General features: G+C 44.1%; 1 protein-coding gene across 1 annotated transcript in view; it reads left to right on the forward strand.

Moving 5' to 3' along the window:
• The first annotated feature begins 14,023 nt into the window (after window positions 1-14,023).
• LOC115148673 (opioid-binding protein/cell adhesion molecule) overlaps window positions 14,024-15,424 on the forward strand; it is a 565,009-nt gene continuing 563,608 nt past the window's right edge. Inside the window, exon 1 of the mRNA XM_029690769.1 lies at window positions 14,024-14,193. Coding sequence (XP_029546629.1) covers window positions 14,133-14,193 — 61 coding nt within the window. The 5' untranslated portion in view covers window positions 14,024-14,132. The remainder of the gene's footprint in view (window positions 14,194-15,424) is intronic.

The following is a 15,424-nucleotide window of genomic DNA, read 5'->3' on the forward strand; positions in this document are numbered from 1 at the left end:
CTGAATTTACCACACCAATCTTAGTTGATTATTTATTTACTAGCAAGCTAAAATGATGATAAAAATGCACATACACAAAACACAGTCTAGCTATTGATTAGGACTTAGTATAACGGGCCAACACACTATGGCGCTTGTTACCCAAAATGGGGATTTTAAAGAGAGAGAAATAAAGGAAGTACACGAGAGAAATATACATTTGGGTTCATTTGTCAGCCATGCTTATTTAAAATTAGCCTTGCCCCGAACTGCCGCTCTTATGGGTCAGAATATAATGGTGTAATTACGTGTTGGAGTTCTCAGGTGGGAAGCTCCGCGTGGGTCGTTTAGGCTTCTAAATGACGCAGTTCTCCGGCGCAACTCTCGGGTTGTCCTCACGATGTCAGTGTCCTTCTTGGCTAAGTGGTCTGATCCTCACCCTTGATCGGAAAGGGGTCTTCTGAGGACAGACAGCTCTGTAGCTCAGAGCTCACAGCTTCGGCTCGAATGGTGTCGATACCACGATTCAATGGAGAGTGGAGGCTGGGTGGTTCGGCTTGAATTCACCCGCTTAGACACAGCTACTCGTCCGTAGCTCGTGTAGAAAAATATTTCTTTGTCTTCAACCTTGTGTTTCGTTTTGGGGTTCGTCGACTTTGTTAGACCTTGGCTGCAGCTTGGGGTCAATAGTCTTCTATGTTAATTCTTCACTCTCCTGTCTTATACCCTCGGGTCAGAAGTGGGTGTAACAGCCTTTAGGGCGATTCTCTGGGCGGACCAAGTAAAGGGGGGCAAGGCTTAGATTTGGCTAAAAATCCGATTTTAGACACTAACTTCACATTTCATCTTTATCAAAACATTCTGTTTGATTTGGATATTTTCCAAACAGCGTACAATGTATAAACATCAGGCATATACTGGGAAAACTCTTAAAGGTACAATGTTTTCAAAATAACGTCATCTCTTAACCTTTAAAAACAAATACAAAAGTTACATACATTTTAATATTCCACTTTTCGTCATAACCACCATTGTGGCTGACGGAAACCATTGTTCCAAAGTCCCTTTATTGCATGTTTCAGGTTCTGAGGCCAGTTCTCCATTGTTAGGACAAAGGAATTTCTCTGTATTATGGGCATGAGGTGTCATAAAACCCCCACATCTTCAGACCCCTAGATCTCTCCTCCTCTGTTGGGGGTTTGGGAGATAATCTGTAGGGTGGTGGTCTCCTGTACCCTGACCTGATCAGGACAGTCATGACATTAGTCAGTACAACCTACTGACCGGGCATCCTGGGCCTTGCTTACAAGTTCTTACTTACCCTGTCAGTAACCCAGGTAGCTTGCGAGTAGAGCTTTTCTACTCTGAAGTTCATCAAGAGTAGGCTCAGGAGCATTCTATCTCAACAGCACCTGGAGGCTTTTATGCTCATGGCTACTGAGCGAGATGTTTTAATGGCCCTGGACAGTTACCTGGTTATAGATTGCATTGCGGAGATAATTGAGCTGCTGCAGAAATCACAATTTAAAGATGTAGGAAATATGTTTTATTTTATTCTATGACTTGCCTACTCACCAGTCTTTTCACTACCAAATTTATTCCGGTATTAAACGGTATTAAAAAAGAAACGTCCCTTTTTCAGGGCCCTGTCTTTCAAAGATAATTCATAAAAATCCAAATAGGTTCACAGATCTTCATTGTGAAGGGTTTAAACATTGTTTCCCATGCTTGTTCAATGAACAATAAACAATTAATGAACATGCACCTGTGGAAAGGTCGTTAAGACACTAACAGCTTACAGATGGTAAGCAATTAAGGTGAGAGTTCTGAAAACTTAGGACACCAAAGAGGCCTTTCTACTGACTCTGAAAAACACCAAAAGAAAGATGCCCAAAGTCCCAGCTCATCTGCGTGAACATGCCTTAGGCATGCTGCAAGGATGCATGAGGACTGCAGGTGTGGCCAGGGCAATAAATTGCAATGTCCATACTGTGAGACGCTTAAGACAGCGCTACAGGGAGACAGGACGGACAGCTGATTGTCCTCACAGTGGCAGACCACGTGTAACAACACCTGCACAGGATTGGTACATCCAAACATTACACCTGCAGGACAGGTACAGGATGGCAACAACAACTGCCCGAGTTACACCTGGAACACACAATCCATCCATCAGTGCTCAGACTGTCGGCAATAGGCTGAGAGAGGCTGGATTGAGGGCTTGTAGGTCGGTTGTAAGGCTCTTCACTAATGAGTCGCAGTTTTGTCTCACCAGGGGTGATGGTCGGATTCGCGTTTATTGTCGAAGGAATGAGCGTTACACCAAGGCCTGTACTGTGGAGCAGGATCGATTTCGAGGTGGAGGGTCTATCATGGTCTGGGGCGGTGTGTCACAGCATCATCGGACTGAGCTCTTGTCATTGCAGGCAATCTCAACACTGTGCGTTACAGGGAAGACATCCTCCTCCCTCATGTGGTACCCTTCCTGCAGGTTCATCCTGACATGACCCTCCAGCATGACAATACCACCAGCCATAATGCTCGTTCTGTGCGTGATTTCCTGCAAGACAGGAATGTCAGTGTTCTGCCATGGCCAGCGAAGAGCCCGGATCTGAATCCCATTGAGCACGTCTGGGACCTGTTGGATTGGAGGGTGAGGGCTAGGGCCATTCCCCCCAGAAATGTCTGGGAACTTGCAGGTGCCTTGGTGGAAGAGTGGGTTAACATCTCACAGCAAGAACTGGCAAATCTGGTGCAGTCCATGAAGATACTTAATGCAGCTGGTGGCCACAACAGATACTGACTGTTACTTCTGTTCAGGGACACAATATTCCATTTCGGGTAAATCACATGTCTGTGGAACTTGTTCAGTTTATGTCTCAGTTGTTGAATCTTGTTATGTTCATACAAATATTTACACATGTTAAGTTTGCTGAAAATAAACGCAGTTGACAGTGAGACGACGGTTCTTTTTTTGCTAAGTTTATTTATTTTACTGGTCAAATGGTTCCAGAGATTCTTGCCACCTTGCTGCCAGTGCCATTGTGCCAATATCTGCAGATTCTAGCCAGCCTCATCCTAAGAGCAACACGTTCCCCTTGTTCTATTTTACATCTATTTTACTCAAGTTATTGTTAGAAATATTGGTCAGTAATCTTGTTCACATAAAGTGTGGCGTGGGTTGTGTGGGTGGTGGTGGTGTATCGCTGAGGGGGATTTGGTGGGTCGGTCTGAGTCAAAAAGTCCAGGGCCATTTTTCATTCCCAGTCAGTTCCAGGGTAGGGGAGATCTACATGACCCGACTCTGTCTCTTCCAACAGTGAGACAAACTGCCTGTGATTTAAAGATTTTGCTCTTATGAAGTTAGTGACTGTAGTGACTTTAGTGACATTAGTGACTGTATCCACAACATGACTCATTTTCAGAACACATTTACAGAGCACCTCCTGATGAATAATGCAATGCAGGAAAATAATTTTCTGATCTGTGTTCAGCTCAGCTACTTGATCTTGTATTCCTTTCAAAAGGCCAATGTTTTTTCCTGTCAAGTTTGGGCACCCATCAGTGGTCCCACTGGATAACTTTTCAAAACTCAGTCCCAGCTTTGCCACACACTTATTAACCTCCTCCAATAAATCTTTCCCTGTGGTTGTGCTCTTCATTGACTGCACTGAAGCAAGCTCCTCTGTAATTTCAAAGTCTGGGGTTATGCCTAGTAAGAATATCAACAACTGCGCTGTGCATCACTGCTCTCATCCAGGGCCAAGGAAAAAAAGGTGAAATCCTTTACCTTGTTCATCCAAGTATTCTAGCTACATTTTTAGATATTATAATTTTATAATTTTGTCATAAACTAGTTTTCATTGCAAGTTAAAGCATACTATTAGCTAGCTAGCTGGCTAGTTATGGTTAGCTGGCTGGCTCGCTCGCTCGCTAGCTAACACTAAGTGTATGATCTGTGTATGAGCTCTAGAAAGATGCCAGAGTTTTTTCAGTCTTGAGTTTTAATTTTTTCCAGAGTTCCCAGTTGGTGGTCTAAACAAAAGACTCCACTAAGCAAGTAACCATTTCATTGTACAGTTTACACCTTCTGTATCCTGTACATGAGACAAATAAACTGACATTTTATTTGATATAGTGGGTGTTACCCAGATACATTAATGTGAAGAACAACATGACCTGCACCAAAGTCAGATTAGGATATAAGCCAAGGACCTGATTAAGTTTATTTTTAGTACTACTTTTTGCTACTACTTTCACCACTTTTAGGCTTGAAATCTGTGCTTGTTTACTACACTGTGAATTCTTAAAGAGATGGGTGGGGCTAAGGCTTAAGAGGGTGTGAACGATGCTAAATGTGTGTAGAAAAAGTAATTAATGGACCATTTTCTCAAAAGTGGGGTTACAAGTTTATCAACTTTGAAAGCAGAATTACTTTCTCATTGTTCCTCAACTGCAGTGTATGTTATATTTTATTTTCTAGCTCGGAGTGTCTAGCTTTATCCAATGTAAAAAACACAATTTCAAATTTCGCTACATAGGACCGAATCCAGGTGGTGGTTCACAAATTAATACACAGGCCATGGTCATGATAAGGCCACGGCAGCTTCAAAGGATACAGCACAAGCTAATACTTCTCTGATGCCATTCACATTGTTTTACAGAGCTAATAGAATAATGTAGCTTGCTACATAAGCACAATTGAGTATAACACCATAAAGGTTATGAAATTAGTACCTTTCGTGTCCGCGGTTATAAAGGAAAACACACAGAATACATTATGCTCCATACATAGCTACATACGGTGTGCTACAGTAGAAACGACAACACAATATACAGAAACTATAAGGCATTTACTTTAAGGCATTTACTTTAATAGGAACACACACATGCCCAAAGTAATTATTAAAAAAGAAAACAACAATGAAGGCAATGTGGGTACCAACCGAAAAATGTGCCGTGGGGAAAGATTACAGGCAGGTGGTGTTCTGACTGGAGATTCGCAAATGTCTGAAAACTTGGGCTCTCATCGAAGAGAGAAGTTTGTCTGGCCCATCTAGCTAATTCTCACCTTACATTAGAGTAGCATTCCTTAAGTGTAACTTGTCCGCAACTGTGAAATGGGCTACTTCTATGTGAATTAATAAGGAGGTGGAACAGTTTATTTCAAAATGTTGTTTGAAAATAAAACAGTTTTATGAAAATAATTTGAAATTGACCAGTTGAAACGTAGCCTATAGATAATTAGCATGCCTTGATTTAAGGACAGCGCTATGGAACGCCGTTTGGGTCTTTGCGTGTCAAAAAAGATACACGCCAGATAACACTATTTCAGAAATATGGCACGTCACATAATAATTCATAAATGAATGTTCATCATTTTTTACGTAATTATTACACATTGATTACACTATCACTTGTATTTCATATGTCACAGCGATTCAGCTATAAGTATACTATGAGTAATAGATTTTGTTGTTAACTGTTCTTCTGAGGTAAAAAAAAAAATCTAGCTAGTTAACAATGGCTGCCCAGTTTCTCAAAAAAATTGTATTTACCATCTCTGATTGAACCAGACTGCTGCTCACGGACAGAAGAGAAGGACTTTAACCATCAATAGCCAGGTAACGTTAACTTAATGTGTTGAGTGAGAGTGGTGTAACAGCTGTAAAGAAAGTAGCTAGATAATATAATGTTACCTAGCTACCAACGTTAGCTAGCTAGATCTGCCTGCCTTTGACATTAAACTAGTCGTCTATAAATCGTTAGCCAGCTATTGTAGCTAGCTAGCTATAGTGATGTTTGTATGAAGAATCTTCTGGGTTTTGTTGCTAGTTTGTTACAACTGCATCGCCTGTCAATGGACGATTGTCATCATACAGTAGGGCGGAGGCTCTGAGAGTTGGAACAGATTAAACAATTGAATTATTTAGGGGTTGTTAGCTACATAAAAATAAAATGTCACTGGAACAATCGGATTGGAAGCTATATCTTCAGCGCCACTCTTTCCTACTCTCCAACCTGACTTACTACACCCCTGATACTCCCCTACTGGGACGACGGATTGGACGCTATATCTTCAGCGCCACTCGTTCCTTTGAATCAGTTCATTTTTATAATACTGTTTGAAATGTTGACTCATGTTTTTTCAGTCCTTGAATCAGTTCATTTTTATATCACCAATAATAACACCACCAATTAGGACGCCACCATCAGTGAACTTTTCTTCAACCAGAGCTTTGGAAACCCCCTCCTCCTTGCACAGAAACTGTACCCGAGGTAACACTCCCCCTCTTTCACACACTGTATGATTTGGTCTCTAGAAAGGTACTACAGACATCTTCAATCCTTAAAAAAGAGTCTCAAGGTTTATGGCCCCTCAGTGCGTTCAGAGACATATCTATGTGTTTAGGTACTACTGGAGTTGGCAGTGCGAGGTAACTAGACAAATCGTACTGTAGCTGAACTGGAGCGGACCTTGACCAGAGTTGAAGCGATGAGAGGAGACCTTCCCAAAAGCTAAGTACTTCTCCATTCAACATATACCCCGCCTCTCCATTTACCTTTGCTTTTGAATTACATTATCACGCTTTGTTGATTTCCCTATTGGGTTGTGGATTTATCTACTATTATTCATCATTGTTTTTTGCTTTGCCATTACTGTATTCCCTGCTTTTGGAAACACCTTCCACCCTCCCCCTATACACACTGTATGATTTGGGTGTCTAGAAAGGTACGACAGACATCTTCAACTCTTAACGGACTGGGACCAAAGATTAGAAAGAGATGGCCATAACAAAAGTTAAGTACTTCTCTATTCCATCACGACTTATAAAATAAAATTTGGAGAGAGCCCGGTGCGTTTAAGATATACGACCTTTGGTTAAGGTCTATTGTATTTTGCTCTATGGCACTTTAGCACAACAGTACCATCTGCTAACATAATATTTGTCTTCCACTTAGTACAACACGACCCAGGAGAGGCATACTGCAAACACTGGATTGGAGCCTTCAGAGCGTGCCTGGCGTGGGACGGCAACAGAACATTCTGAATGGAAATGAAAACAGAACCTTACCTTTTGGAATGCCCAATGGGGACTTTTATAAGTTATTAAAATTAATAATTGTGTGGAACACCCTACAGTCCTCATTTAAAAAAAAAAATCTAAATAGGGATTCTAATGGACCGGTGTTTTGGCTCCCGTACAGCAGCCTATTACAGTTACCAACATAACTTGTTGACACATTGTGACAGCTTGAATAATGTGGTTGAAGCTGGACTGGTGCCGAGCTCTCCAACCCTGTTCCTGGAGAGCTACTGTCCTGTAGGTTTTCACTCCAACCCTAATTTAGCGCACCTGATTTTAATAAATACCTGGTTAATAAGTTAATCAGGTTAGTTACAAGTGAGGTTGGATCAAAATCCTACAGGAGGGTAGCTCTCCAGGAACAGGGTTGGAGAGCCATGGACTAGTGGATCTAGTTCTAATATCAATGCATTTGGAATTTGATAAGTCACTACAAAGGTGCAATTCCCAGAAGTGGAGCTGCCACTTAATGCAATGGATGGGAAGCTTTATCATTGCATATTAAACACTGCTCAAAAAAATAAAGGGAACACTTAAACAACACAATGTAACTCCAAGTCAATCACACTTCTGTGAAATCAAAATGTCCACTTAGGAAGCCACACTGATTGACAATAAATGTCACATGCTGTTGTGCAAATGGAATAGACAACAGGTGGAAATTATAGGCAATTAGCAAGACACCCCCAATAAAGGAGTGGTTCTGCAGGTGGTGACCACAGACCACTTCTCAGTTCCTATGCTTCCTGGATGATGTTTTGGTCACTTTTGAATGCTGGCGGTGCTTTCACTCTAGTGGTAGCATGAGACGGAGTCTACAACCCACACAAGTGGCTCGGGTAGTGCAGCTCATCCAGGATGGCACATCAATGCGAGCTGTGGCAAGAAGGTTTGCTGTGTCTGTCAGCGTAGTGTCCAGAGCATGGAAGCGCTACCAGGAGACAGGCCAGTACATCAGGAGACGTGGAGGAGGCCGTAGGAGGGCAACAACCCAGCAGCAGGACCGCTACCTCCGCCTTTGTGCAAGGAGGAGCAGGAGGAGCACTGCCAGAGCCCTGCAAAATGACCTCCAGCAGGCCACAAATGTGCATGTGTCTGCTCAAACGGTCAGAAACAGACTCCATGAGGGTGGTATGAGGGCCCGACGTCCACGGGTGGGGGTTGTTATTTCTATGTGTTGGTTTTCATGTTCGGCCGGGTATGGTTTCCAATCAGAGGCAGGTGTCTTTCGTTGTCTCTGACTGGAAGCCATACTTAGGCAGCCTGTTTTTCCTTTGAGGTTGTGGGTAGTTGTTTTCCGTTTTAGTCTTGTACCTGACGGGACTGTGTTGGTCGTTTTTGTTATTTTGTCAAATGTCATCATTAAAAGTTTGAAAATGAGCACTATCCACGCTGCGTCTTGGTCTCCATTTCACGACCCCTATGACAGAACTACCCACCATAAAAGGACCAAGCAGCGTGAGAGGAGGTACCTGGATTCATGGACGTGGGAGGAGATCCTTGATGGAAAGGGACCATGGAGCCAGGCAGGGGAGTACCAGCGCCCGAAGGAGGAACTGGAAGAAGCTAAGAGGGAACGACGGTATTACGAGGCGTTGTATCCTCCAATTGAGGAGGTGAAGAGGCAGCCCCAAACATTCTTTTGGGGGGGGGGCATAAGGGGAGGTTGGCGAGGTCAGGGGGGAACCCTGACCTAACTTCCCGGGCATTTCGGAGGGAACCATGGAGGAAACCAGAGCCAGTGGGGGAATCAAGAGCGGATTACGATGCTAGATTCCGGAGAGAGGGACTGGCGGAAAGGGCACGACGGAGCAGACGCACAGAGGGAAGATCTTTGCGGTATGGAGTAATGCGCACTAGGTCGCCCATACGTACTCACAGCCCAGTGCGGTCGAATACAGGCTCCTCAACGTAGTCGTGCGACAGTTAGCCGGCAGCCAGGTAAAAGTGCGCCGGCTCAACGTATCTGGCCACCGTCAATGACGGCTCCTGCGCAACACCCAGACCTTCCGCCAATCCTCCAGCTCCGGAGGTGGCTCCGCTCCGGGCGTAGCCCCCGTTCTGCCCGCAGATCCCTCTGCTTCTGGAACCCTGACCTGTGGATCATTACCAGAGGTTCTGCGCTGCCGACCCCCGCTGAAGGCTCTGAGTTGTAGACCACCGCTGCAGGCTCTGGGCTGCAGATCACCGCCGAAGGCTCCGGACTGAGAGGCGTCGCCGGAGGCTCCGGACTGGGAGGCGTCGCCGGAGGCTCCGGACTGGGAGGCGTCGCCGGAGGCTCCGGACTGGGAGGCTTCGCCGGAGGCTCCGGACTGGGAGGCGTCGCCGGAGGCTCCGGACTGGGGGGCGTCGCCGGAGGCTCCGGACTGGGGGGCGTCGCCAAAGGCTCCGGATGTACTGGGCCATGGAGGCTTACTGGATGTCGGTGTTACAGAAGCGGTGGGATCTGCGAGCGGAACGGGGGTTAAGCCCGGAGCCGGAGCCACCTCCGCTGCTGGAGGATCGGAGGGATAGGAGGGTTCTGTGTTGAGCACCAGAGCCGCCATAGACTTTTGTCGCCCTCCCTACCCTCCCCTTGTGCTTTGGATGTTGTGTTGGGTTTTTTGTTTTGTTTTGTGTGCAGTCGGGGTCTGCACCTTTGGGGGGGGGGGTACTGTCACGTCCTGACCAGTGTAAGAGGTCATTTTCTATAGTAGATGGGTCAGGGCATGACAGGGGGGTGTTTGTTTGACAGTCTGTGTTGTTTGACAGTCTATGTTGTGGGTTCTAGGTTTTCTGTTTCTATGTCGGGTGTTGTTTGGGGTTGATCTCCAATTGGAGGCAGCTGTTTCTTGTTGTCTCTGATTGGAGATCGTATTCAGGTAGGGAGTTTTCTTATTGTATGCTGTGGGTTGTTAATTGTGAGTAGTGTGTTTTCCTGCTCTGCGTCACGGCTTTATTGTTTTGTATTTTCAAGTTTATTGTATATGGCATTCGGTTTCACGATTCAATAAAAGATGTGGAACTATGATCACGCTGCGTATTGGTCCGATCCTTCAGAAAGCCCTGACAGGGACTGACCTCGGCGGAAGTTGTGACAACTGGGCTGTAGTCAATGAACAAGATCAGTTTAGTCCTGAACCCTTATGTGAAAAAGTAAGTCCCTGTGATAAACTCTGCAGATTCTATTGACATAAATCTGATTTTGAAGTAAGATATATTTTGACCAAATGTGTCTTTGTGATGGCATGAACTGCTTCATAGTTCCATTCATAAAACTTCTATCAAGTTTATAACTAGTCTGTGTAGAGATATTTCATGCAAGTTAGTAGTGCTAACGTTTTTTTGGTTGTAAGGGTCAGGGTTAGTTGTAATAACTTGCACAGTTGTATGGCATATGTCATGTGACTCTGTACAGATTCTGTAAAGAGAGAAAGAAGCTACTGGAGAAGGGGTCGAGAGAGCTTCCTCGTGTATTATTTATGCCCACTGTGCCCACTGCTCTCCAGCTGCCTCTCAGCCCACCTCTCCAGCTGCCTCCCAGCCCACCTCTCCAGCTGCCTCCCAGCCCACCTCTCCAGCTGCCTCCCAGCCCACCTCTCCAGCTGCCTCCCAGCCCACCTCTCCAGCTGCCTCCCAGCCCACCTCTCCAGCTGCCTTCCAGGTCACCTCTCCAACTGCCTCCCAGCCCATCTCTCCAGCTGCCTTCCAGGTCACCTCTCCAACTGCCTCCCAGCCCACCTCTCCAGCTGCCTCCCAGCCCACCTCTCCAGCTGCCTTCCAGGTGACCTCTCCAGCTGCCTCCCAGCCCACCTCTCCAGCTGCCTTCCAGGTCACCTCTCCAACTGCCTTCCAGGTCACCTCTCCAGCTGCCTCCCAGCCCACCTCTCCAGCTGCCATCCAGCCCACCTCTCCAGCTGCCTTCCAGGTCACCTCTCCAGCTGCCTCCCAGCCCACCTCTCCAGCTGCCTTCCAGGTCACCTCTCCAACTGCCTTCCAGGCCACCTCTCCAGCCACTTCACAGGGCACCTCCCCGAATGTACAGTATCAGGCTGTGGCTGGGAAACACCTGATTACTCTTCTGATTTTAACCCAGTTGATGTACGCCCCTTCCAAAAAGCAGGGCCTTGGAAAATTACAACAAGGGGTAGGAAGAGGAGAACAACTGTGATTTTGGCGGATTAACCTGTCAAGCAGGCATTGGAAGAAGTGCATCAAAAGTTAAGCACTCAACAACAACACAAATTGCCCTGCCTTAAAAAACAGCTGGAAAGAAGCAAGCCAAGACAAACCACACTGAACAACAACAAAAAAACTGTCCTGCTCAAGAAAAAAGCCAAAACAAAGCAGATTGGACCATAAGATTCCGATTCCTCCAACGAGGAAAACTTCTGCATTGTGTGCATGGAGCACTTTAACAATTCCAAGTCCAAGGAAGTCTGGTTGCAGTGCTGGTTGCAGTGCATAATGCATATTATGGGCCCACCAAGCCTGTACCCCAGGACAGCCATACAGTACCAATGTCACAACTGTGGTACTGAATGAAAACATGTCCAACATTCAGTCACACACACAGACACACACGCACACACAGACACACACGGACGCACACACACACACAGACGCACACACACACACACACACACCAGAAACGTCCAGGTGTTTAGTTTAGCCTAGTTGTTGTTTGGTTGAGAAAGACCATTTAGTGGAGGGTAAAAAAATAAACATTTTATTATTTATATATATATATTTTTTTGCCAAACAAAATGTTAAACATGGCAATGTTGCTCTCTTGGTCTCAATAAAGGCTTCTAATAATTTGTTGAATGTCATGATTTATGCACTTTTTCATTATTTTACAATTCACCCCACTGTTACAACTAACCCAGACCATGGGGTAAATTGTAACACTTCACTCCTTGTGTTTAAGACAACACTATGCATTTACAGTTTGATTTACATATATAATAACCACACCAATTTGTAAAGGACATATGTAGATTGTTTGTATAACGTTTTGAATACACTACAATAAATGATCTCTGAGAAACTGACGAAAAGGTGAAAAGTGTTACCATCCCAAGTCTCCACTAGTGGTGCAAGGGTCAGCTGCGCCTGCAATTGCTAATAACCCATCTGCAACCGCCCAAATATATATGATGAAGTGAAAATCTGAGGCCATCACCCGACCCTAACCGACAAATATAGAAAATGCGCTGTACTGTAGGCTACAGTTAGAGACAGCAGAACGTTTTTTTGACAAGGGGTGCAGCATATTCTTTTGCCTAATTTCGATATGTTTCTGTTAATAATTTCAGAAATTTTGGCAGGCTATTTGTTAGTCAACTTGTCTATAATTAAATACATGCAGCTTATTTTCTGTCATATTATATGTTGCCACAGAAGACTAAATAAACATTTGCCCAGCAGAATAATATTATAGAATGAATGCTTCAAATTAGTTGACATCAGTAATGTTTTCGCTGTCATCTCTGTTTATTTCTTAGAGCAAATACGTGACAGTCGAATTTGTATAGCACCTCACAACCATCACACATATAGGCACTGCAATCATCATCCTCTTTTACCACTTCACCAAATCATTCTCAAACATTACTTTTCTGGGCCTCTCTTCTCTTTGTTTTCAGCTCTCCTTATCGCAGCTTTCCTCTTATTAAATGAAACTCCGACATTGTCCTTTTTGCCTCAGTGTAACTACGTTAACTTTTTCTGCCTGTTTCCAAAAGCGTTTGGATTGTAGGCTATTTGGGGCGCGTAAAGTTAGGCCCCAAAGCTTAGGTTTACGCACTAATGCCAGATAGCCTAAAAATAATGAAAGAAAAACCTCAATGTAGCTTATAGATATATAGATTTTTATGTATTGTTTTTTCTTTATTCAACCCCGACGGATATATATTACCGTGGGGAAAGCCAATAGCAAATGTGTGTGGTGTGGGAAGAATGGGGCAGTGACTTTTCCCAACAAATAATGCATGCCGCCTTATTGTGCCAAACACTGGCCGCACATTCTGCTAGATTGATTGTCCTTTAGAACAATAAGTAAACGCTACACTCTACACTTCTAAGCAAAATACGAATTGTTGTTCAATATTTTGTTTATCAATACATGATTGTGTTTCTATCTCCTGCCTTGGTAAGTATACTTTAGGCTCTGAAATGAAATAGGCTAGGCTATGATGTCGCGCTCCTAATATCGCACAGCAATTCTGTAGCCTACCCATATTGTCACATAGGCTACTGTCTAGGCTAACGTTACCCGTCTATTTACTTCAATTCTGTAGCCTACCCATATTGTCATATAGGCTACTGTCTAGGCTAACGTTACCCATCTATTTACTTTAGAGCATGCTTGGGTATTGAATGACCAATTAATCAATTTGTTGTGTATCCGGAATAATTTAAACCAATTTTGTCAGCAAAGGAGAGACATGTCCTGCAATATGTTTAGGATTTAGACATATAGGCTGTAATAAAAGTAAAATAGATATTAGACGACATCCTGCTATGCGATTTACCAATGTCGTCGAATGCATCTGTTTAATCATTACGCCTACGTTTTAATGTTTTTGCCTAAAATTATTATAATTCCCTGTCCATCAAACACCTCTCATTTTCCCCAAACGAACAATAAGCATATTTGCTTGCAATACAGCTGATAACCTTCTAGAAGTTGTGCGCACGAATGGTGTGAGATTGGCGTGGAGATATGCACACTTCCCGTCAAGTTCAAAACTGATAAATACCAACCTTTGCGGGAAAACTGGCGCACACAAGATTTAGAGTATTTTTGTGCGCACGCACCTTTGATAAATGAGGCTCCTGGACAGCAGCGTCTTTGTAAGCCACTGGAAGCCTATCCAAGCAGTCTCTTACAAATCACGACCAATACATTAGTGAAGGAGGGACTTGGTACTGCTTGTGTTGGTGGCTGCTTTACAGTCAGAGGGACCCGGGACTTAGTCTGGTACACTTCACTTTTCCCAGGATTTGCGTTTGTAGTAGCCTATATCTGAGCGACAACACCATCTTCTACTACTACACAGATAAACGACCCGTCAAATCACCATGAAGAATCCAATGTTCTGGGTTTTGCTGACCGGAATGACCATTCTTCTGATTCAACAAGGTAGGCTATTTTAATTTTGCTGGAGAAATGGCAGGTGCCATTAGTTTTATAGCTATTGCATTATCATGTAGCATATATTAGGTGAGCGCGCACCTATTCTAGAGATGCGCGCGCTTTTTATATAGGCTTAATGTAGACCCCTTACATATTCCGTGGATCCGAGATTTGACATCACATGCCAAAAAAAGTGGCAGCGTAGACCAAGCGATTAGTGTGAGACTTGACTGTCATGATGTTGGTGGCCTTAGTTATCAAGGGATTTCGAGGTTTGTCTTACTAGTGTATAGCTCCAAGTGCTTGTAAACCCAATTAAGGCTACATTATGAATACGTCCCCTATCATTGCTTCTCTGATGCAGCAATTCGTCTGTGTCTCTTGATGCACCTTGTGACTCTTCCCGCCGAGCTTATTGACGCATTGTAAATCTCACTCTGACAGGAGGACTTTGCGTGAAGTTGATTAAGTATTAGTGGTTAATCCGCATCAACAACGTGTTCAGGCCATCGAAGTTAAGCCAGCCCCCGTGATTGGAAATGCGACATTTGCTATTGAGGGAGTATCCTAGCCCACTTCAATAGTGACATGTGGCATGTTTCTAATGTTTTCTCTGTAGGCCTAAGTGTTGTGGGCAGCTTCACTGAATGTTTTTCTATTAGCCAACAAGTTGCTTCTTCACATAGTCCATATGTTTTAATAATTTAGTAAATACAGTAGAATCTTTTTACCTGGGGCGGTAGGTAGCCTAGAGAGTGTTTGGCCAGTAACCGAAAGAACGCTGGTTCGAATCCCCGAGCCGACTAGGTGAAAAATCTGTCGATGTTACCGTGACTAAAATGGAAACGTTATAGACTCCATCAATCTAATTTAATCACCTGTCTTCTTATGCGCCATCATGAGAATGCCAAGGCAAGTGAGAATGGGATACATTAGCAATGTAGCCTAGTAGATGAGCAGTTTGGTAATCAGTTTTTTTTGTTGTGTAAGTGACATACGGTATGCCACTTACAAAAAAAAGCAGATTACCAAACTGCTCATCCACTAGCCTACATTGCCTAATGTATCCCATTCTCACTTGCCTTGGCATTCTCATGATGGCACATTAGAGAGCCACAACAATGTGTAGAGGACAGGGATGTCCTTTGTGGAAAACAGCCCTATGACAATTTCCCCCTCCAACCACTCGGCTCTGTGTGTTGAGAATTGAGTGCATTAGATGAGCACAAGTGGCAAG

This window comes from Salmo trutta, chromosome 15, assembly GCF_901001165.1.
Source record: "Salmo trutta chromosome 15, fSalTru1.1, whole genome shotgun sequence".
In the NCBI taxonomy this organism is placed as follows: Eukaryota; Metazoa; Chordata; class Actinopteri; order Salmoniformes; family Salmonidae; genus Salmo; species Salmo trutta.